This window comes from Larus michahellis, chromosome 2 (genome assembly GCF_964199755.1).
Source record: "Larus michahellis chromosome 2, bLarMic1.1, whole genome shotgun sequence".
Taxonomy (NCBI): domain Eukaryota; kingdom Metazoa; phylum Chordata; class Aves; order Charadriiformes; family Laridae; genus Larus; species Larus michahellis.
This window is the reverse complement of record NC_133897.1, coordinates 18,861,781-18,886,843: the sequence shown is the minus strand read 5'-3', so window position 1 is coordinate 18,886,843 and position 25,063 is coordinate 18,861,781. Positions and strand designations below refer to the sequence as shown.

Sequence of the window (25,063 nt, the reverse complement as noted above, 5' to 3'; positions counted from 1 at the left end):
CAAACTTCCTTCAAAAAAGCATAGGCGTGCTCTGGCTGATAGCAGATGGAAGACATTCCGCCTACTTGTAGGTGCTCAGCTTGGGGAAACCAGAGCAGAGACAGGTATTAGTGGGGGGGTGCTGATGTTCTGGCATCAGGGCCCTCTGTCTCTCCTCCTCTGGTCCCATCGCAGTAGAGCAGGTGGTGGTGGAGACAGAGCTGCTGTCTTTGGCTCTCTAGTTACCACAGAGGAGCAGACTCCACCTAAGAGTCTTTGCTCTCCTGCCACTAAATACACAAACGTAGCTTGCAATAAGGATTGCAGGAAGGTGTTAGCAAGTCATGAACTGAAGGGCATAATGCCTGTATTAGGTGTTTCCCTACTTACAACCACTGTCTTTGCTGGGGTAGGGGCAACAGTCAGCGTTTCTTTGTGTAAAAGTCCTCCTCCCACTCCCACAGCAGGATCAAAAGTTAAGACAGTTTAAAAGACAATAAAATGCAGAAGCAAGCAACAGCAGGACTGCAGTATTTTATTTTATATATTTACGTAAGTGTGCAAAGTAAGTTTTTTGAGAATGTAGTAGAGAGGAAAAAAATAAATTTCACTGTCAGAGTAACCATAGGTGAAACCTGATCATGCTGGAACTGGAACCCAATAGCTCAAGAACAGCTGGCAGCATTTCAGTATCTTGGCTCCAAACATTGGGCAGCGTACAGGTGAGCCTAACAGCAAGTCAGGGGTAGTAATAGCTGTCCATGACTGCTCTTTCTGTATAAGCAAATCTGGACAGAAGCGTGCTAAGAACTGTAATAGCAGATAAACTCTCTCCCAAGATAACCTGGGAGCTACAGAGTTTCTATGTAGGTTATGCACATAAAGAAAGTTTAGGCCTTCAAGAAACACCACGTAACAGCTAGAGCACTTCCCGAGTGGTATTCCACAGCTTCTAAGGACCAAAAACTTTTGCCAAATAGTTGTAGTTGATCACTAATGAGAAGAAACTTTAAATCTCCTTCAGCTACTACATTATAGCTTTTTGTATGTTTCCCTGTAGCGTTTCAAGTCTAGCAATAAGTGGGGCAAAACTAATGGGACAAGAAATTCCATGTTGAAGAATAAAGCTAGGATTCACCTTTTTAAACAAAAGCACAAAAAACCCCAAGAAACAAAACCAACTACAACCCCCAACAGTCACCTTGTTAAATTCAACTCCACATTTGCTATGATCAGGATAAAAGCAAGATACTGAGGAGAACAGCGTATTGCAAGTCTTCAGTGTTAACTGTGCAGAATCTAACAGTTCTGGACAACAGTGTAGCGATAACTGTTTAGATTAAACATTCCAATTTGACAACATTTATTGTTCTACAGAATTTATGGTTTTGTATTGTTTTATAAAACTATAGTAGAAGAACCATAATTTTCTTTTAGAGTAAGGTTTTTATAAGAAGGCTTGAGGTTTTCATAAGAACAAAACAGTAACTTAACAAGATTCTTTATGCCTAATATTTTGGTGTACCATCATCTCTAGCTCTATATACACTAGCATTAGATAACCTAAAAGACTTTTAAGCAGTTCTGTAGTTCATTGTGATTGGTCAAGAAAGAGTTTAGATAAAAGCTTACTTGACCATTGCAGCTGATGAAGAATTATTTCAAGGGGTCAGAAGTTCTCTTTACATTGTCATGCCACTGTAACTGATTTTTTTCTGCCTTGAAGGGAAGGGAATGTACAATACTGCAAAGTGGGCACAGGTTGTAACCATCTGTAAAGTACTGAAGACAAAGAGCTGTTGTGGTGTTCAATTTACAATATTTCCTAATATTTTTAGAGTATTTTCCTCGGCATGAAACTGAGATTCATTCTTGTAAAACTAGTTTTCTTAAGCCAGATTACTAGAAATAGAAGAATAAATAGTGTAAAATATCAGTGATTACTTTAATTAAGGTATTCTCCCCCATTTTATATATTCTAACTATACACAGGAAAAATGCTAAAGAACTTCTCAACATTTTTAGAGAATGTTATCTATAGATACTGTTTCAGTAATGTATTACATTTGATTGCTTACACCTTTTTCATATAACATTAATTTCATTCAGATTCAACAATTTAGAAGTTTTCTGAAACTGAAGTCCCTAAGCAAAGGGAGTGAGTGAGCATCACTATGTTTTGCAACTTGCCAAGATTCTGTTTCACTACATTTGAGTTATCGAACCTAGAGTCAGGATTTGTCACTCTGAGCTGTTGAGAATTAGCTCTCTCGGTCCCTCTAGGAAAACTTCCTTTTTCTCCACCGTTCCCATTCTTTTCCCAGCTACCTGAGGGGACACAGCAGGAAGCCCAGCAGACACTATTTGCTCAGAAATCCATCAATAAATCTTGTCTTCCAGGAAGCAGGGCAATGAAGGGACAACTCAGTCCCCCTGTAAGAAGGGTCAGTTCATGAGACTTGAAAATCACTTGGCAAAAATCACTAGCAAAACGCTTGGCTTCTAGCGCATGGCCACATCTAGCACAAGTGATCTTTATCTAGCAAGTATGAACCTGAAAACTAAAAATCTTCAGTCAGCTAGCTGAGGAAGATACCTATTCAAGAAAAATATTGAAGATAATTAGCTACAAATAAACCCCTAAAACTGAGCAGAAGCAAGTTTTGTGTTGCATTTGAAAATAGATTTAAATATACTTCCCCCTAATTAGGATTTATAATACTTGTAACTTAAGTTCTAGTAAAATCGAAGATCTGGTTGTGAGTTTACAGAACAACAGTCTGCTAATTTGCAATGCATTATATTCTTTAGTATATAGCAGCTTCAGTATGAATAATACTTCACTTGTTAGATAATACTCAGGTGATTTTTGTTTGTTTTCTATCATCTGACATGAGTGAGCACAAACACAGATACTCATCATTTTCTATTTAAAAAAAATTACTAAAGTGTACACTGTACAGTCCGTCTTCCTACAGTGTAAGTGGTTACAATGCAACAATTTAAAGTGAAACTGCACATGCTGCAGCCAGCCAAGTCAGCTTTGAACAACACTGTCTCTTTCAACCCTTCTTGGGATAAGACAAACAGAAGACAGATGTTTCAATGCTGCATTAAGATTGCAATTTTCCACCTTGAATAAAAACATCATCTTTGCACAGTGGATATATATTCAAACTGGTCAAAAAGGACTACTCCCAAACAAGACTGACGTTACACTGAACCACCAACTGGTAAGTTATAATTAGATACAAGTAGCATGCATTTATGTCCTTTCCCTATTAAGTTTAACTGGGAAATAACTTTACACATCCTAACTAGAGTAATTCATTGCTATTAATAAAGCCCCATCACTGCCAAGTGTTATTAGCTCCAAGAAATACAATGCTCTGGCGTCTTAGTAAGGTGCAGTAAGTGAGATAAGAAGTAGCATGAAGGCACTTGACACCAGCAAAGTTTCGTACAGTAGTTTCACTTTAGAATAAAGGATACAATAATAAAACCAGCCTGATAACTTAAAACACACTCTAAATTTGGCAAGGAAACTTAGTTAAGACCAAGCTAGTGTTACAGAGCAACCTGTAAGTGTGCACAAACATGGAAAAAGTTCACTTATCTTGATGCTATAAGCTAAATCCGGACACAGTCAGGTGCTGAGCATTATTCCTTGCTTCAAAGTAAGAGGTATCAGTTTCATCATCCGGCTGAGGTATAAACGGCATGGTTTGGTTCTGTAGATTATCCCAGTCCACACCATGAAAGAGGGGGTGATGTTTCAGTTCTGCAACAGAAGTTCATATAAGCGTTATAAACTTTTTTTTGTCTATGCCATGTAGTTACTTTGTTCCCTTGATGCACAGCGATCAGTAATTTGCTCTTATTTTGCTGTTTTGGAAATTCACAAAAGTGCAAATTGCAATTGGGTTTTGACTACCCCCAACCTCAGTGGGATCAAACTCTTGTCATGCCAACTGTCTTCCCCCAGCTGGAGAACCTATTCTACATAGTAACACAGTGGATCAGAGATGCCCTAGGGGCATTTCTCAGCAGCGCACCACAGAAGTTTTAAGCATCACTTCAGAGTCTGTTTCTAATTTTGCCAAAGTTCTCTGCTGAGTAGACATGTGGGAGTCACTCCGACCCTCCTCCATTCCAGGCCACCTGCCTTTTGCCAGCTCACAGAGGAACCCTCCTCTGCTTTCTACAGTCCCCTCTGGCCCCACCACCAGACACAGAAGTCTAAACACCATCATGGTGAAGTTACCACAGACCACCAGATTCCTCTTTCCCAGCCTGAAGGTGGGATAACTAACCAAGCTGCAAGACTTTCTGACTCAAGAGCTCCCCCGCCTCATCCTGACCAGAAGGTGACTTCCTGGCACACAGGATCTGATGTGTCTTTTGCGTAACCTGGAAATACCACCCCCTGATGAAAGTGGCTTTGCCACTTTGATTCAATCCAAGAAAGCACCTTTTCAGCTGAGTGGGATACAAACCCATGTTTTTAATCACTTGCACCATGAAAAAAATCAAAAGCAAATAGCAAAAAATAATAGGACAAGTTAAAAAAAATTCACATTTAGAAGGAGGTGGAAGTTCAACCAAAACATTCACTACAAATTTAAATTCTAAGCACATACTACAGGCTTTCTTTAGCTGATAAGACAGTAAGACATTAACATTTGTTTATTATCTCTACGTATCCTGATCAAATAATATAACACAGTATTAAAGTTTATTTTAGACAAAAGGCAATAAATCAGTCTTCTAATAGCCTCAGCAACCATACACACAGCAGGACAGTGCACAGATCCACTATCTCAGAACTGTATGTAGTTCTGCTCTTAAAGTTCTCACATACTGAAAGCTGTTTTCAGCTGAAAGGGTGAGCAGACTTCATTGTCTTTTCCAAAGAAATATTAATATGTACAACAGCTGGCGGTCAGCTTCTGCCCACCTCTCTGAAGAGGGGAGTGAAAAACAAACCCAAAAACTTTGGATACCCATGTTCTCTGCTAAACACTGCTTTAAAGCTTCTCTTATCTGGGAAGACTGAACTCATAGAAGCACAACACTAGGACATGGCATAACTGGGATTTCTCAGTAAGTCAGGCTTCACACTGGACAAATAGAGAGAGGGAGAGCGTATGTGTTGGGGAGGGGGGAGAATATAACAGACTATGATGAAAACTCAATTACAATGAGGGAAACTTAACGGTTGTCCTGAAAGCTACTCATCCAACTTCACTTCAGTGGCATATAAATTGGATAGAGATTGGATACAGTTAAAGGTCCTGACAAAGAATGAATTTCCAAGAGCTTCAGATTGGAAGAAGCCTTTATGTCATCTAGTTTAAATTCCTATACAGGACATACAATTAGATTTCATCCTAATATTCAGGAATAAAGACAATAACTTGTGTTTAACAAGACCATCTTCAAATCAAGATATTAGATGCTTTTAGAGAGACATTAGAGCCACAGAATTCCCCATTGACATCATGATCTTCATTTACAACCATGTGCCCTCTCTAACTTGATTTGGCCTGGTTTCAGCTTCCAGCCTTTATTCTCTTTGCAAGTAAGAATTTACATAATAATTTCCCTTCCACTAGAAAACTATGGATTTTTTGGGCAGTTTTCTCACTCTAAGCTTCCTTTGCTTTATTAATTTTTATGTTTTTTATATAAATTATAGTCATTGTTACAGTAGCAAATCATTAAGTCCTTCTACAAGGGAAAAAAATTTATATAGACTTTGTCTAGTATATACTGTCTAACTCTGTGTTCCCCTGTACATTCAGTAAAGAAAGGCTGATTCCTAAGAAAAAGCTCCTTTGAAATAACTTTTGTAGGAGGCTTCTCTCCCAAACTATAGGCTTTTAATCAAGGTTCATAAAATCAGTTAGGTCAAAAAACCCCAAACAGTTAGATGAGTGAACTTTGGTATATCAGATGTCAAACACTAAACACCAACAGCAAAACTGCATTAAAGCAAAACAAAAGTCCAATTCAAAAAACCAAAACATCCCACCTCCCAAAATTTCCTAATTCAAAAGGGCAAAATCCCACAATACAGAAAATACCACAACTTAAGCGTTCAGGCACTATACATGGAACCTAAATAGACATTAAAGTTTATTAGTCTAAGTTTCAGGAGGAGGACATCACCACTTTGAAATTTTTAATTAGTTGCAAAGAACAAAAGAGAATTTTAATACTAACCCTTCAGTCCAGCTCTCTTAGTACTGTCAATTGTCAGAAGAATATCTATTGCATTTTGGGCATTATCAGACAGCTTTTCTTCACCCTCAGGCCAGGGAATATCTACAGACAAAGATATAGATGAGTCAGAAACTCAAACCATAAAACAGATGTTGGAAAAACATACTTTCCCTGATTACTGAAACAGGTTACCTCTTTTCAAAATATTTTGAAAGACTTGTGCTGGTGTTTCATCATTAAAAGGTGGAATTCCAGTTAGAAACTCATACAGACAAACTCCAAGGGCCCACCAGTCTACAGCAGAACCTGATAAGAGAAATTCAAGTCATTACACTAACAAAGGTTTAATGATATTTGCAAAGATTTGAAGATTAGCCATGGCAGAAATTGAAGAAATTGTTTAAATCCTGAAAATTTTCATGGAATTGAAGGAAGAGACAAAATAAGTTGTATTTAATAATCATGCAGAAGATTAAAAACATATTAAAAGGCTTTTTTAAAGCCAGTCTGCTCATTAATTCATTATAGATAATACCAGGGTATAAAAGCAAGGGGGCTCTTAAGAACAATCTAATTATCAACTCCCATCACAGAGAATCCAGGAGCCAAATTCACCGAAAGATTTTTTTTGTGATAAGAAACAGTTGTCTTTAACAACTGCTCTAGAGCCTGGATGAATGCTCAATGTTGTAACCCGTATCCTTCTCTCGGTTCTTTGCGAAGATTCCAAGAACTCAAACTATCGAACTTTGTTTTCACTTGCCTAAGTTTAGGTCAAAATATTGAAAGATAGCTTGCAGAGATGAGCCAACATGCAAGAAGCTGGAATTACTTTCCATTATACTAAAGTTGGTTAGGGCAGTGTGTAATTACGTGTAATTACTAGCTATCTCTCCTTTGTTATTAAATAATTTTGGTTTTCCACATTCCAGGTTTTGTTTGTGGTTTTTTTTTTTTCTTTGCCAAACCCATCTTATTAACCCACTTAAAAACAAGCAGGCAAAGCAATCCCAGACACCACTGCACACATTCTAAGCTTTCTGCATCTTTAGGCCATGCCCACTCCACTATATAAATAATAGATGCCACACTTGCTGAAAAAAAAAAATAAATTTCGAAGAGAATAAGTGTAGTTTTGCTTGACTTTGTTGGCATATAAAAAAAAATAAAAACACCTCCAAGTTGAGAAAACAAGTGTTTTGAGCCATTTCAAGAGGACTATTGACTTTAGTTTAGAAATGCTGAAAAATGAAATGTATAACTATTAATCTAATGCACTTTTAGCAACTTTTAACAGCAGTAAGTGTGCCCCACCAAGCTAAGCATACCATAGCTGTGATATTACATCCACTGTTGTTAGAGGTACTTGGATGTTCAGCTAAAATATTACCATCTTCAGTCAAAGTCTAGTAAGATAACAGCTCTGAAGAATGCAGTAACCCAGGCTTCAGCAGCAATTTTTCACACCCAAAGTTTAACTAAAGATTAGATTAACTCCTATCATATCCCTGCTAAACCATGCCTATCAGTGTTTGAAGCAAGAATCTGAAATACCAGGTCTTGAGCATCTGAGCCTTCTTCACCCATACACAAAGTAGTTCAGACTGACCACAAAGTGAAAGGAAGCAATTAAAAATTGTCTCTGGTTTATTTCCCATTATACAATATCTTTAGGAATGCTGACTTTTCTCCTGAAGTATAGGCGTATGTGTGTGATTTCTGATAGCCTAGTCACAGTGATACTGATGTTTCCTGAATCTTTTGTGGAAGCATCACACATTCTTTTGCGGAGTGCATATTGGACATATCTTTCATATAGAAACATTGTTCACCCAAACCACTTTTCTTTGAAATTGTCATCTAGTTATACTTTGACTGTTTACAGTTATGCTGAATACTCCATTTCTGCACAGTATATAGCAAACTCACCAGAGATCAGAGTCCCTGCACATGAAAAGACAACAAAGCAAGAACATTACGATTATTGCAAAACCCCCTAACAAATATAAACATCAAATATTAAAGCATGTTCCTCTGAAGGCACAGGAATGCAGATTTTTTTTTCTTAAGGTAGTAACTCAACAATAAAGAAAGATGGCAATGTTAAACCTAAGTTAGAAACAGAAATAGTTTTGTAACACGATTATAGTTTAGGATTACAACAACATTTACAAGCAAGTTAACAACAACAGAACTATTTCATGAGGGAAAGTTTTGAGTTCCAAAGCCAGAAAACCCTGGCTTCATTGAAGGTAATGAGATATTTGACATTTCCTGACATAGAACCCAGACTCTTTGCAAGTTATCACTGAAGTCCTGAAGATACTCAATAATTGCATGAAGTCACCTCACAACCAACTATCACATTGTCTAAGTAGCATTGATTATATTTCCAAACTATTATCCAGTTTTAACGCCTCCCAAATAATTCCCAAATGGGGAGTGCACAACAGCTATGTATGTTCAGTAATTTCAGTTGTCACAGTTAACTTGTTAAATCTCTTTATGCCATTTTAGTTCATGTATATTGGCTGCACACAGCAGAATTTTACTGTGCCACAGATTAGTAATCACTATTTCTCAATGAAAATCTCATAATTTTCTTAAGACTATTAGCTCTACAAAAGAAGAGTTCAGGGATACATTGCACTTATTTTTTGTTATTGGTTCTTGCAAGTTAGCAGGAAAATATTTCAGACTTTTTGTTAATCTCAGTAGCACTCAGGATTTGAGCCAAAGAAACTTATGCACTTCAAAGTTGTGCTATTTTATTTTCTTACAGTATTTTGCAGAAAAAAAATATTTTATGTCTACTACTGCCCACTTATATGCCAGAAATCTTGAGTGGTTCATAAGGTCAGTGAACTCAATAACTGATTTTAATGCAGCTTCATGAACTTGTCTGGATGCACGTAACACTTTAATATCAATAAACATGGAATACATTCTAAGAATAATTGGAGGCTTAATCCTTTCATACTAAACTTCACTAAATTATGTGTCTGTGTCATTGCTTACCCCCTCCCCAACCAAGAATCTTTAAGGACACTCAGGATGACCAAGTTATGATTCCTAAAGCACACACAAGTCTCAGGCTGCCTAAGCACAGCTTCCAAAGCATTAGATTAGCAGCAGGCAAGACTATGTGAGACAGTCAAAACCTCTGGCCATTGGGAAAAAAAAAAAGAAGGAGCAGCTGAAGCAAACACAGCCACCCATATTGGCAAAAGCTAAGCACTAGGTATTTTTAAAGAATTCACTATTGTATTGCTTTAAAGGGTCTAGAGACTCTAGAACCTAGAGAGCCTCTAGACTAGAGGCTCTAGAACCTTTTAGAAGTGTAAATATGTCACCTTTCAAGTATTTACAACCTCCATGGTTTGTTTGTCTTACCATGAGGCTTTGTCAAAAGCAGCTCAGGTGCGAGGTAGTCTGGGGTTCCTAGGATGCGTTCACCTTCTACTGGGGCGGCTCCTCTTCTTACGCTCTTTGGAGTCCTATATGGTGTGCCAGCATCTCCCTGATGAGGTGTCTTAAAAGATGCAACAAGGATTTCAGATGTCAAACAAAACTAGCAGAGAAATTCCCCTATCCAGTTTTAGTAGTGGGTGTAACTGTTGATATTTAAGTTCAAGTCATGCCACAAAATGCACACTCCTGGAAAAGCATGTGTGAAATGTGCTTTCATTTCTTTATCTCAACCGGTAATCTAGGTCTACTCTTTAAGACATTTTTCCCTAAGTTCTTCCTCCAGTGTCAAATCCACAAGTAATATCTCCAAAAAAGGAACCAACCCAACCAATCTTAAACTCCTCTTTCAAATTCAAGTGTGAAGATAACCTACTAAATAGTGTCAAAATAGCCTTCCATTTTAGCAGTTAGTTCTTAATATTAGCCAATGAAAAAGCAAGCCTATATATCAAATACCTGTAAAATAAAAAGGAGAATCTTGATTTTTCTCACATATTGCATACCAGATGTACTAAAAAAATATATTAAATGAACCCATTGTTTAACCTGTATCCTATGGGTTGCATAATGCTTGCAGATAAAGTCCTGCTCAAGTTAGACTTAGTGACTGTTTACAGTTACACAAACCTTCTGAAAGTAATTTGTGACATTATTTGAAGACACAATATGCAGGCTTGCAAAGAGATCAATATATCATAGGCAAAGGCTGACTGCAATGAAAGATTTCTGTTATGACCTGGCGATACTACTATGTTATCTTGCAGAGACTCTTGCTCTTCATTTTTCAATATACCCTTAATTCCCATATAACTTGTATAATTTTGTTTCCAACTTCATCTTCAGTGCAGCAGAGATCAATTTGTTATCACTACGCCATAAAGGCTAGAAAATACACTATTAAAATAGGGAACAGGTAATCAGGTTGCAATCATGTGAGTTTAAAGAGAATCACAAAAGTATATGAAAAAGGTATCCTCCTGTTCAAATCTAAGTTACAAAACCATATAATGCCAACAGTAATTTATTTCTCAGGAGATGAAGTGCATACTACTCTGTCTCCATTTCAGCTGATTGCAAGCTATGTTTCATAGTCAACTAAGATTTTATGCAGATGAAACAGAAGCTAGTAGTTCAGCAAAAGACATCAGAAGAAAGGGTTTCCCAAAAAATTACATTTTTAAATGTCACCTTTTGGTACACCAAATCATTCAACAACACACTGCCAGTTCTGTCAGAAAGCTTTAAATCCTACAACTACAACTTAAGTAGCTGGATGAAGGTCTTATAAAGCTACGCCAAAACAAAACAGGATACACTGATTGAAAGTATACTTTCACTTTTCCCACATCAGGGCTCCAATTTACTTCAGGACACTAAGATTTTTACTTACTATCAGAATTCTAAAAAGGTCAAAGCAAAAACTTCGTAACCTGCAAACAGCTATTACTATTTACGTCAGTCTCTGTAATAGGCTTGTAATTGGCACTTGAAAGTACACATTACACCATCACTTTTATCAGGATTAAAAAAAAGAAAATAGCAGGCATAATAGCAGTTACTAGCAGCTGAACAGCATTTGCAGACTGTCTTGCGAGGAATGTGGGATAAAAAGAAAAAAAGAGGTAAAAAAATAATCAAAGACTTCCCGCTACATCAGGAAATGTATAATTAATCACAGAAAGTATCACATTGCACTAAAAGTAGGATGAGATTAAATACCACAGACTTTCTTTACCAGTTCACTATAAGAGCTAAGAATTTCAGAGAGGTGACAAGCAATGCATGTTGAGCCAGAGTCAAACCAGTGGACATACAGTTATTGCTAAGCTCTTACAGAAATTATAATTTTGGCCACACAAGTGCAGTAAGTGAAAGCCTGTCAGCAAAGGTCATTTTGACTGATTAACTCAAACCACTTCAATTTTCCTTAAATTAACAACTGAAATCATTTCAGATCACCAATGTCTAATGCATGCACAGTTTCTACGTGTGTCCTTACGTACCTGATAGACTCTATAAGGTCTTCCTTTCTGTAATGGAGTAATAGCTGTTGGGTAAGAGCCACTACAAGCAGGTGAGAGATCCATTATATCTAAGGAAGCCATGCTACATGGCTCAGATGCATTGGATATATTAATTGAACTATTATAACTTCGAAAAACAACAGCATTTTTTTTAAAGAGATTCAGCGCTTCCATCATCTTTTCTGAAGGAGAAGAAACTGTGTCAAGATAAGTTTCCTTCATGTGCGTTTGGTCGTTATCCTTTTCATGATGTAATGGCTTGCAGTCCTGGATAGTATGTGCTTCCCCTCCATTTTGTGAGGCATCTCGGGACTCTGGTGATGTTGTTAGTATGCCTTCTGTTTTTGGCTCCTCAAAGGAGAGGTCTCTAACACTTTTGTCCAAATCTAAAAGCTGCTTTTCTAAATGGCTTTCTGTAACAGACACTTCAGGAAGTGATAAATCAGAATCTGCACTGAGGATTCCTAAAGGTTTTTCATCATCAGTGCCTAGAAAACTTGAGTTCATATAGTCCTTTTTATCACCCTTTTCATAGTCTGCATCCAGATCACACATAAGATTTTTGGCTACAGTTGGAGTCAGTGATTTTTCTACTGTTTGCTGGTTACCAATAACACTCTCAACTTCTTCCTTGCTTTTGCAGGTGTCACGTTGGCATCCATCATCACAAAGCATTATGGATTCAATTTCTGTTGTCAAACCTGTCCTTTTGTTTGCTGGAAATTCTGAGATCTGACAGCCACGTTTATATTCAGCGTTGCTTTTTTTAACGTAGTTAAGTTCCTGACAAGGACTGGTATCAACTAATTCAAAGCTTCTTTTTACACCTGGCTTTTCAAAAATTTCCTCTTCTTTGATAGGCTTGACAGGCTCATTCTGCCTTGAAGGTGACTGTTGCTGATTGGAAGTCTCTGCTGTTTCATTAATCATATCTCTTTTATTTATGAAGAGTTTCTCTTCCCAAATCTTATTTCCCGAAAGACATTTTCTGACTAAGCCTTTCACATCCAGTGTGGTCACAGGAGTATCTGTTACATCAGGATGTTCACTTCCCAACTTCTGCCTACTGCCAGAATCATTGCTGCCGATGGGAGAAATGGCAGACTCCAGTTCTTTTTTCTTTAAAGCTTCAATACTTTTGCTATTCAGCAATTCTACATTCGAAAGGAGAGCTGACCCACTGTTACTTGGTTTGACTATTGTAGAACATAGTTCACCTTCGCTTTGCTGCAAATGAGCACAATAAGTTTTAATTATCAAAAAAAATAGGATTACAGCATTATAGAAACACGTCCTTTGAACTACCTTGTTTCCACTTCCATAAAAAACTGCAAATTGGCAAGCATTACTTAATCTTTATAACTACCAGTAGTGACAAACCTGACATAACACATTAGACAAAACTAAATTAGGGATAATTTGATTTGAGTTTAAGAACATAAAATAAGGTTGCTGGAATACAACAGATAACGCAATATTTTTAAATGCTTAAGGATGAAGAAGTATAGCAATTAAAGTTGTATTTATGATTTTGTTAAGAAGTTAAGCTACAGAAGTTCTCAGTTTCCAAGAAACGCCAAACCAAAGAACCCCATCATAGTACCCTGTGGCATATTATACTTCAGAGATGCCAAAAGGAAAATCTGATATTACTACTATTTTGGTAGCACAATACTAAAACCAAGACCTTGGGAAATGAACAGATAAAACAAAGAATTATAAATTGTTTTAAACAGAAGTTTTGGTGTGAGATCTAAATAGGAATCATGGCAAGGGACTAAATAGCACAGCTGCATTTTCTTTTAGGTTTGTATTTGTACAGAATTTCATCGACAGTTTAAAACAGGAGAAAGTATTTTGTATCAGCTATAATGTTAGTTAATTGATACAAAACCCTTCAGTAATATAAACCTTAAACATTTGCAGTTTTTAATAGCTAGTAGAAGTTTGAAGTGTGTATTGCTTATTATTTTTCCCCAAGTTCTGCCTTTTAAAGAAATTCTTTTACCGGCATGTTGAGCTAATAAAACTATAGGGACAAGGTCAGCTTTTGAAGATCCAGTGCTCCCAGTATTCCCACCTCGTGAAAAAGAGGGCTAAACCAGTGTTGTTCAGTATAGACCTTCTCTTTCACTCCTTTGCTGCAGGCTACATGGCATTTGCTTTTCCTGCTATATTGCAGAGGACTACTATTTGTTTGCAGAAAAAAAAATAACACTGGTTTGATCCAAAACTCCTATTTGGCAAGGATTACAACCCCTGTTCCTTCTCCTGTAGGAAGGCTTTTCTACATGTGAAATAACTGGGGGAAGGAAGTAGAGGATCTAGAACAGTGCATATACAAATACAAGCCAATTTTAATTTACAGTGGGAAAATGAAACAGTCCTGACCTCTACATCTTTCTCCCACCTGGGGCTGCTGCAGCATTCTGATTCCATACTGGACAAGTATGTGTGCGACTGACTACCGGCACTGGAGGTACCAAACCTTTTTCTTGACTGAAGTACAGTAGGAGTTAAACTTCTCACTGGCATCACAGGAGTTAGTTGAGAAGTATCAAGATCTTGAGGTGAAAAAAAAAAAATAAAGTAATCAAATGTTGATACATATAGGCAATATATATTAACCAGCTTCACACTATGTCAAACTTTCACATTGAAGAAAGTTATGGAAAGCTATACATGACATCATATTTTTTCTTGTCATCTTTCCTGTATAGTCAATTCACTTTTTTTTGAAGGAGGGACTTGCCAAGAATTTAAAAGCAATATGAACATTAGCACCATAATAACATTCTTTCTCATTCCAGATTAGAAATAAGAAAGCAACAAGATAAGACAATTTAAATGAAAGCATATGTTGCTATATTAAATCAGTTTCAGTGAAAGTGTGCCAAGAACTGACACCATTTCTGTAAAATCTTAAAGGGTCATCTTGAATTCAGTGGTTGCACATTTGAAGAAAAAATTAAAAGATGACATAAGTAGTGTAGGTGAAAAAGTGTCAGACCTTAAGTACTGGAGGAACAGTACACAGCAAGACACTGATGGAAGCATACCTTCTATTGAGTGGGTCCAAGCTACTCACATAAAATTAAAAGACCACAACCTTACAGCCAGAGTATTAGTCAGTATAAGGCTTGATATACTCACATGTTTTGAATAATTTACTTGAAAGAGGGGTATTTTCCTTTTGGACCATAGGTAAGGGAGAAGCCACTCCATGCAGACTGTCAGATGATTGACTTGAATTGCGCTCTGGCATCTTCATTCCAACTGGAGTATACTATCAAACAGTAAGAAGCATAGTTAAATGTTAATAGAGCCTGAACAACACATCCAGGACAGAGAGCATGACTTCACATATTATGTTTGCATTGGAGCTTAGCCCTGCCCATTTACCAAGTTTTTTGAAACACAACTGATAGTCAGCCATTTGAAATATAGTCCAAGGTAATCACTTCAGAACTTCAAGGTACTGGAAACACCATAAGTCATTCTACCAGCTGGCAGAAGAGGTGCAATAATAGCCTTATAACTCCTACTATTACGTTTAAGATAGTAAGTAAGTTAAAAGAATGAAATACTTCAAAGATAGCGAAAATTACTTACAAAACCCAGTGAACTGATGAGGGACAACAATTGTCCTGGAGTACGTGAGTAGTCTTGTTTTGGCTTTGCCATTGATGGTGTAGTAAGGATATCTATCATATTTATCTCTATAAACAGACAAAAATATGAAGCGGATCAGGTTTTCCTTTTGCTACTGAATAAGCAAGATTACAGACTTAAGTAAACTTAAAGTTAAATAGAACTTAAGTTTTATCAAGGGGGGAAAAAAAATTTACTCACATACTGAACAAAGATACAAAAGAAGCTACCAAACCCAAGTGAAGACATACCTATACATTCTTATTCAACACAAGCTCTTTCTTCCTGTACATCCTTCATAAAATTACAGTTTATAAATACAGAAACTGTAAGAGTCCTATTTCTTTTCCGACACACTATGCTGGAAGCGTTACATTTCCTAACTTGATATCAGCTTTGATTATTAGGTAGGAATTCCAGCCTATGGTAAGTTTGATTCAAAGCCTGTCTTCTCTCACAAAGACATCTTGAAAAAAAACCAACCTACAGACAAATTTTTCATGGCTGAAAATTTAACCTTAGATGCCATCTTTTGCTCACTACAGGTAAGCAGGCTTATAGCTCACATATCATGTTCAACTAGACACAATAATCTGTCCCACCAAAACCTATCAATTAAAGCAGTGTATTATAGAAAATACAGCATACTTAAGATTTTCCTCTATACTCTTAAAACCATGAATCAAACCCCATAGACAGCTCTGAATTTCTACATTCCTTTAACTACATAAAAAGAAAGTACCCACTAGCAGCTGTCACAAAAGCTAAACTGATGCTGTACAGCATTAGTTTGGCTGATACAACTAAGGGGGTTGGAGGTGCAAACTAGTTCAGGAACTGGCTATTCACCTTAAGACCTGCTGCCTATTGCCTGTGCCAGACAGTCATTTGACTATTGAGCTATATTTTCTGCTACTTGAAAACAGCATGTTCATACACTAAAGCGCTGATTTATAATCTTCTGTTAGGGACTCGCCACCTCCCCCATCCCTCATATAAATGTCTGGAGAGTCCCAATTCAGATTGGAAATTAATATCTGTAAGGACAGAGAAACTTGAACTGCAGGACAGAATTAGCCAGAGGTATACCAAGAAAAAAGCCAGAATCATTCATTCACCCTTTGAATTCTCTTAGTGGACTTCATAGAAAACTTTGAAATTCATACCCCTCAAGAGAAATGGCTCTAGATCATATTTCATACACCCTAGTCCCAAAGAATAAATATTTTAGCTTCTGACATGCAATGCATAGAGCAGACCCTTTACCAGCATGTACCTTATCAGTATTTACCTATTAGAAATCAGGTATTAGTGCAGCATTTAGGCTTATTTGATTGAAAGCTACCCTCTACAGGGATTTAGAGCACTCAAGAATATGGGAAGGTGACACAACAATATATTCTAATACAACCAAAAAAGACACAGACAACTCTTACCTCTGTTCAGAGTAACTCTGGAAAGCCCAAAGTCTGTCAACTTTATATGGCCCTGATTAGAAATGAGCATGTTGTCAGGCTTCAGATCCCTGAAGACATAAATACAGTTGAAGTCAGCAAAAAGACAACTGAGCAATATTAAGAAAGTTACCTGTCCAGAAACATTCAATACAAAACATTGATTATAGCTGTTTCTCAGTTACACCTCTTAGTCAGCAGAAGATTCCAATTGGAGGGATACACCAAACCAAACATATCTCATATTGTAAAACGTCTCAGGCCTTGTAAAACCACCATGCATGTCACAAGAGTTGCACGTGTTGCGCTTTGGCAGGTTTAACAAGTGCTCTTGATAAGCACTACCATCACATTTATAATATGTAGCTCTTGCTCATGACAATACATGTGACAAGCAAACCTCTAGTATAAGTTCTCTTGTTTGTTCTCTACAGCGCTACTGAACGCAGCAAAGAACTTTCACTACAGGGGGAGCATTAGAGTAGTCAATGTCCCTTTGTCCTATAGTTACATGCTTGCAGTATCCAGAGAGTTCCCAAACTAACAGTCATTATTTAAAAGCCACAGGGAGAGGGGACCTAGAAGGCAGCGTAGCTGCTAATACACCACCGTACTGGGTGAGAGCAGGCAGAGGAAAGCAGTGTCTATTTGTCCATTTAATATATATGGACAGATTCTATTTTAGGTGTTGTTTCATGACATTGCTGCAGCATACACATGCAAAAAGAGTGTCCAGAAGCTCTAGCAAGTGAGGTAGCTGTTACTATGAAATGACTAGTTATGTGTTTGAATGAAAAATTAAAAACCCAAACTACCAAGTACTTATTTGTAAGAAAAAAAAAAAGAGTAAGTTTTACCTGTGGATTATCCCATGCCTATGAAGGTAGTCAAGAGCCAATGCTGCTTCAGAAATGTACTTAACAGCCATTTCTTCATCAAAATATCCATAAATATGAAGAAGAGATTTGACGTCTCCACCAATAAGGTACTCCATCACCTGCCATTCAAGTGTTTTAAATTTAACCTTTTAAAACACATTTCAAATTTGCAAATGAAATATAAAATGGCTTTCACCCCTAGGAAAATATCATTTCCAAGAGTAGAAGCTGATAGAAGCTTCCTTGTGTGAACTTCATTTCCCACACAATACTTCTCACTTGCATAAGATTATTAAAGCTTCATATGACAGAGGACATGAAACATTTTATTTTAATAGACCATTTACCTATTTTATATTATTTGCCTAGCCTACTTTCTGTAGTCAGCTCTCAAATAACTACTGTAGTCAGCTTTTTAAATTAACTTCTGAAAGATTTCTATATTATAGAAAATAAACTGCAAAGCATTTCTGTGACATTCAAGGCTTGAAACCAAAGACCACTGATATTTTGATTAGTATAGAAGTGGTATTTCAATTATTTTATTTTGCAAGTGTTTATACACAATATTAAATTCACACCTGAACCTTGTGAAATGAGTGCAAATTTCCAGAAATGTATGCAGTGAGAGTTACTATGCACTTAAGACATGAAAAAGAGTGTTTAAAAAAAACCCACACACATCCAAAGAGAAATCATGCAAATCCACACATTATCATGGTCCACGTCATATACAAGAAAGAATGGAAAGTCAGTGGAGTTTCAGAAACTCACTCTTCAGTGACAAGAATGAATTTAAGGGGTTTTGGTCAAGAAATCTCCCTAGTACTTAGATTCCAATATACAATACTATCCATATATATGACTAGCATCTCCTTTACAAATCCTTCACCCTGAACACCTCTACTTCAAACAGCAGTTAGATTCCAGGAAAAGCAGCCTTCACGTACACACAAAATGTGTTGTAGGAGTGCATAGCAACCTCACCTCAGAATTTAATCAAGCTGTTCACTGTGTGTGCTTACAGCAAACCAGACAAATTACACTAGACCCTTTGTAGACAGTCTTAATCCATATTACTTTTATGTGAAGGCAGTATATAAAACCGTATTCAAGTCTTACTGTACTCCACATGGACTAGCACTTAGTTTTGCTCGTCATCTAGGCCAACTACCATAATGAATTTTGAGCACAGGTAACAAGTAAAATAGATTTCCTCTTAAGTGAGCCACAAGGTATCTTTCAGTCACTTGGATTATACTTGAACAGAATGGTTTCTTGTTTTGTTTTCCCCAAGATTTCTAAATATTCCTAAAACAGACTAGATCTTAAAAAAAATTCTCCTGTAATAAAAGAGAACACAAAAGACTTCAAAGGTACCAGGGGAAGAGTTCAACCATTTCGCTTGTTCAACCATTCTGAGGAAGAAGAAAGTAAAAGTGACTAAGAAACACACTGCCATAAAAATATGTTTTCAGACACAAATATAGTTCTGCACTCCATTTTCAACACTACCATAAAACACCACAGACATTTATTTACTCACTAAATAGACGTTGTTAGCCGACTGAAGTGAGTAGTATAAATGCACAATGAAAGGACTTTTACTGAGAGCCAATGCATCCCTCTCTGCCTGGACCTGGTGAACCATGTTTTTATTGATCATGTCTGCTTTTTTCATCACCTGAAAAAACAAAACAAAGTCAAGTAGATAAACATTATTTTCTTGACTCAAGCCACAGTTCTTCAGTCAATTCATTAATCTCTATACTTCAAACTTGCATACGTATATACATATAAAACAGAGCTGTAACTTCCTATACATATAGAATTTTAAACCACAGGTTATTAGAGAACCTTTTTCATTGCTCTCCTCCTAATTCAGTCCTGAATGGAAATCACACTAGCAATATTCACTGCAATTGCACACACTGGAAAATGAGGGTTTAGGCTGCATCCAAAATTAAGCTGCCCTGAGTTAATCCTCTTATCCACATACACAATTCAGAGCCAAGAAAGAGTGTTCAACGCTTAGATAGACACTTGCTGAACAAGTCTTTCCATCTCTTCAGAGGCTGAGATATATGGTCTGAGGATTCAAAACGGAGTACAGCAGTAAGCCATCCCATCTTGGTATCCTCAGGTGGAAGCCTGCAACTATTCCAGCCTCTAATTCTTAACTTTGCAGAGAAAGCAAGTGAATTTTTGCTAAACTTAAGATTTACAATCAAGTCACACAACAAATATTGGTTTCCTAGGGAAGAAGCCTCAAAGGCATGCAACTCACAAGGAAGAAATAACAAGCTTAACTGTGAATTAGGCTCCAGTTCCTGTATTGAATTACTCTACTACACGTTGATGCCCACTCAATATTAATCTTGAACAGAAGATGCATAGTAGCACAGATGATAGGTATTTAGATAAGCATTGCATACACATTGGAAGTTTACCCACCTTAATACCTTTTTGTCCAGTATGTACGGTGATATTAAAGCAAGTTTAATTTATCCATTCTTTATGGAACACAACTGTAAAAAGTTGAGTCTACAGCTACCACCACCATTCAATAACAGAACTTGATAACATATGAAAATAACAAGACAGAAGAAGTGTAATTTGATACCTTCTATGTAAGTATCAACCTTAACTGTAAAAATATTTAGCATATGTTAAATTCAGTAGCTTGAATAACCCATAAGTCACACTGCGATAGGGATAAAGGATTTACACAAAACCTTTTAGGTCACAATAGTTTCAATAAACTTGTGTAATATACTAAAGTAATGCAATCGAACCACTTTATATGCAGCACCTAAACTGTAGAAAATTAGTCTCCATTACTATAATCAAAGTTGATACAAAAAAATTTCCAAGACATACACAGAATGTTTAGAACACTTATTAAAAGTGCTGACCTTAACTACGCAAATATTTAGCGCATTTTAAATGTTATAGCCACAAACAATCCATAAACTTCACTGCAATAGTGATAAAGGATTTACACAAAAGCTTTCACCTCAAAATGCTTATAATAAACCCACATAAATAGATGCATATAGCTCTGAAGAGCAACGTCTATTTTGCATGCCTGTTTTTACATTTCATTTTCTCTGTGTACTATGCAGCTGATTATAACCCTTTTAATTGCAAACTCAAACTTGCACAAACCAGCAGTAAAGTTGTTACTACTGACAAGCCTAAGTTTTTAGTCTTTGTGTATCAACATAGGAAGTGCAGTTTTTTTTAAAAAAGTTTACTCAGCAAAAATCCTTTTTATAGTTTGCTGTCTTTATACATCTCAGAGGCAGACTATTCATTCACACACAAACGCGAGAACGCCCTCCCAGTGGCTTGACAGCTGAAGGTCTTCCATTGTAACAAGTATTTACAGGCATGAAGCAAATTGCGCACGGACGCTTTGGAAGGCTTTTGGTGTCGTTTCCTCAACATTTACGGCATTTCTAAAAGCAGTTGTCGCTATCCGATGCCTCCTCACCAAAACCTCCAGGCGAACAAGAACGCGAGGAGGAAGCTAAACACATCCGTACGGACAACAGGCTCCTGACGGGAAGGCGGCAACCCCCCAAAGCACCAAGTGCAACCCACGAGCCCGCCCTCCGCGGGGGGCCTCCCTTTCACACACGGGGTTAAGGCAAAGCGGAGGGCGGCAGCGCCGTAACACCCGGCAGGGAGGAGGCCCCGAGGGCCGCGGCCCCTCACCTTTACGGCGTAGAGCCGGCCCGCCTTGCGGCCCAGGTACACCTTCCCGAAGGCGCCTCGGCTGATGGGCTTCACGATGGTGAACTCCTCGATGGAGGGGGGCCGGGGAACCTCGATGCGCCGAGAGCCAGCAGGCGCGGCAGCGGCGCCCCCGGCGCCTTCCTCCAGCTGCCCCTCAGCCACCGGCTCTACCGTCCCCATCTCTCAGCCCAGCGCCACCGCCCCGCGCTCGGTTCAAAGCGGCGCGCGCCCCGCTCCGCCCCGCCGCGTCACCGGCCAACGGGCGGGCGCGGGGAGGAGGGCGGGGCTCTCGCGAGACCCCGCGCGCGGCGGCCGTTGGGGCAGCGGGGAGGTGCCAGTCGTGGCGGCTGGGTCCCTGAGAGGCCTCTCGCAGCGCCGCCTTGCCGGGCGGCAGGCCCCGCTGCAGGCAGCTCCCTCCCTCCCTCCCTGCCGCTGCCGAGCAGCGCTGTGGCGCTTCATGAGCCCGCTCTGCAGGACGACTGTCGCCATTAGAGACGCCATCGCTACGCAGGCCTCTGTGTGATGGCGGGTGTTGTGGTGCTGGTGCCCGCCCTGGAGTCTCACCCCCGTGGTGTGTGGTGAGCAGTGTGCGCAGTTTTGCTCCCAGCCAGCAGGAGTTAAATGTATATTATTGACACAATCCGAATAAAGTTGGTGGTGATGTTACTGTTGATGTTTGTGAGCATTGCTCTGGTGCCAATGTTTCTGATAGGCTCTTGTTGCTATCTGGCTAAACCACATTGCCTCATTGCAGCCTTCTTGGCTTCACCAGACTCCTTAAAAATGTCCTCGTTATTGTATATAGCAATTAAAAGAATCCTACAGCATTCATTCTATGGTGGGTTTTGGTTTGGTTTTGCGTTTTTTTTTAAGAACATTAATTATGACAAACTCAATGCTTTGATATGACTAATAACTACTCAAGTTGTCATCTAGGTCCCTAAGTGGGCAGTACGTTGTTACTCGCTATGAGCAGGTAGTCTGTCCTCTCATTTCTGTGGGATGCTTGAAAGCATAGGAATTCAACAGAACTTGGTGTGAGAAATTAAGGAACTGGAAGGTAATATTTATTTAGAAAGAAATACCTGATTTTGGCTCCATGTACTCATTTTCTCATGTGCTTCATGTGTACTGACATTTTCTCACACTTGGCACACTCTCAGGTTCCGAGAGTTGTGCGTCTACGTGGTGTAGTCAGGATGGCTTGTGTGCAGGAGTACGCTGCCTCTCCAGTCCTTACTGTCGCTGCTGAACCCTCACTATGTCTTGGCGTCCTTGTGATTGGTGATGACAAACTGCTTTCTGGGCAGGTATTTTATGATCAAGCGTTAGAATAATGTGATCTGTTGCTTCCCTCCAACTCTTGATTACTTCAGCCTCCATGAATCCTGCGCAGGGTGGCTCCCCAATTTCTTTGATTCCTTATTTTGTATATTTCCAAGTGACAGCAGGGAGAGGGATGGCATTTACAGCCTGTTATGACCTTGTGTCCATTCTCCTGTTTCCAGATTGCAGACCTTCTGACAAATCACCGGTGACAGCCTTATCAGAGTGCAGGCCTTCTGCTCTCAGTTTACACAGCACCATCCTCTGTGTTTACCAGTTTTACCACTCCCAGTTGTGCTCTTTGGTCCTTTTAACCCTTGCCTTACTGCTTTTATGTTGCTTTCACATACACATTGCCGTTCATAATTCATTATCACTAGTTTTAATTGTTCTGTTGCAGTTGCTACATTGGCAAAGAGCTAGCTCTGTAGAGGTCAGTGTAGAACTATGGGCCTCTATTAACACAGTGGATTAGTCTCATCAGGCCCTTGTTTTGCTTTAAGATACATCACTTATCATTGGATACTGCACAGGGAGGCCTTGCTTGTGCTTGTGAAGGAGTGCTGCTGTCCCACAGATCCCAGCAATAGATGCATTTTAATGAGCAAATGTAGGAAACATGTTTTAAATTAGCTTTCTATAATGGTATTAAATACAATTTATCACTGGCTGTATTTGCGATTTAGCTCTGCAGCATTAATTTAGTTGTGTCTCGGCAGCGGCAATTTCAACTGAGAGCAGGAGGGATGGCTCCTTCTGGTGGGATCATCATTACATCAAGTAATGCCAGTTGTGAAACTCCACCGTGGGGCAGCCTGTGTTCCACCGCAGCCTGAGCCCAGCCAAGAGAGGACCTACGTGTTGCCTCCCTTCCCTCCAAGCAACAAAAGCCCTGGTGCGGCTGCATGGAAAACTGCTTCATGGCATGGGGTGGATCCAGGTAAACGTTCATCAACTTTTAGCGTTTGGGGTTTTTATGTTGTTGTTGGGTGAGGTTTCTGCCACATCAGCTATCTGAGCCACATGACTCTGATCATGAGAGTGCAGGGGGAGGCAGCACTGCGGCTGCACTGACCTAAATCTGTGGAAGTTGGTGTGGGGTGGCACTTCATAGAATCATAATATTATCTAGGTTGGAAGGGACCTTTCAGATCATCGAGTCCAACTATCAACATTGACAAAAACCATTACTAAACCGTGTCGCTAAGCACCTTCAGCGAGGAAAGGAAGAACAGTGGTCAGGTAAAAGAAAGAAAACTATAATAAAACCCCCAAATAATTGGAGACCACATGGAAAAATAGCACGAGGGATGAATGAAAAGGGATGACTATCAAAGATGAAATTCTGCCATACGTAGAAGCATGTGCCCATAATATCTGGTTACTGATGCATGTTTTAATTTGTAAAAGTTTATTTCCAAATGTGGTATACTCTAACTCCCTGCAAAATATTTTCAGTACTTCAGGAAGGCACCTTGAGTAGTCATTGTAAGGGATGTGACCTAAATGACATGTATTCATAGAATCACAAGAATGGTTAGCATTGGAAGGGACCTTAAAGATCATCCAGTTCCAAACCCCTGCCATGGACAGGGACACCTCCCACTAGACCAGGCTGCTCAAAGCCCCATCCAGCCTGGCCTTGAACACTTCCAGGGATGGGGCATCCACAGCTTCCTGGGCAACCTGTGCCAGTGCCTCACCATCCTCAGAGTGAAAAATTTCTTCCTAATATCTAGCCTAAATGTACCCTCTTTCAGTTTAAAATTGTTACACCTCGTCCTATCACTACACTCCCTGATAAAGAGATAAAGAATCCCTCCCCATCCTTCCTGTAGGCCCCCTTTAGGTACTGGAAGGCTGCTATAAGGTCTCCCCGGAGCCTTCTCTTCTCCAGGCTGGACAACCCCAGCTCTCTCAGCCTGTCCTCACAGCAGAGGTGCTCCAGCCCCCTGACCATCTCCGTGGCCTCCTCTGGCCCCGCTCCAGCAAGTCCACGTCCTTTCTTCTGTTGCTATTCCGGCAGTTTGTCCCAGGTGCCGTGGCTATGCTGGTGGGGATCCCGCTGCCCACAGCCACCCGGCGGGGCGGGCAGCTGCGCTGCACAGGGCGTGGCCGGGCACGTCTTGCTCTGGGGATGGTGCGGCCGCCCCGTTTCCCACTCCCACATTCCTCTTCCCCCCGGGAATTCCTTCCCGGAGACCCCAGCCACCAGGGTACCGGTTTTGAGGAAGCCCTCGTGCTCCAAGCGCCCCTCCTCCCTGCCCGCCCCGCCCCGGGGGGGTGGTTTGCCCCTCGCCCCCCAGTCTCCCCC

General features: G+C 39.3%; 1 protein-coding gene across 1 annotated transcript; it reads right to left on the bottom strand.

The window, feature by feature from the left end:
- Positions 1–494: 494 nt before the first annotated feature.
- MASTL (microtubule associated serine/threonine kinase like) lies at positions 495–21,665 on the bottom strand. The gene is made up of 12 exons (XM_074574406.1): positions 21,403–21,665; positions 19,229–19,366; positions 17,662–17,801; positions 16,787–16,875; positions 15,312–15,418; positions 14,853–14,985; positions 14,091–14,263; positions 11,679–12,926; positions 9,598–9,736; positions 6,397–6,510; positions 6,205–6,306; positions 495–3,760 (listed from the first exon to the last, which is right to left on the bottom strand). Exons 1-12 carry the CDS (start codon positions 21,601–21,603, stop codon positions 3,603–3,605), a joined length of 2,742 nt encoding a protein of 913 aa, XP_074430507.1. The 5' UTR covers positions 21,604–21,665; the 3' UTR covers positions 495–3,602.
- Between the last annotated feature and the right edge of the window lie 3,398 nt (positions 21,666–25,063).

Coding starts and splice junctions, on each gene's coding strand:
- MASTL (XM_074574406.1), bottom strand. CDS start 21,603: ATGGGGACGGTAGAGCCGGTGGCTGAGGGGCAGCTGGAGGAAGGCGCC. Junction 12,927..14,090: donor GGTGGGAGAAAGATGTAGAG/GTCAGGACTGTT, acceptor GCTCATTTGCAG/CAAAGCGAAGGTGAACTATG. Junction 6,511..9,597: donor GCTTTTGACAAAGCCTCATG/GTAAGACAAACA, acceptor TTCTCTTATCAG/GTTCTGCTGTAGACTGGTGG.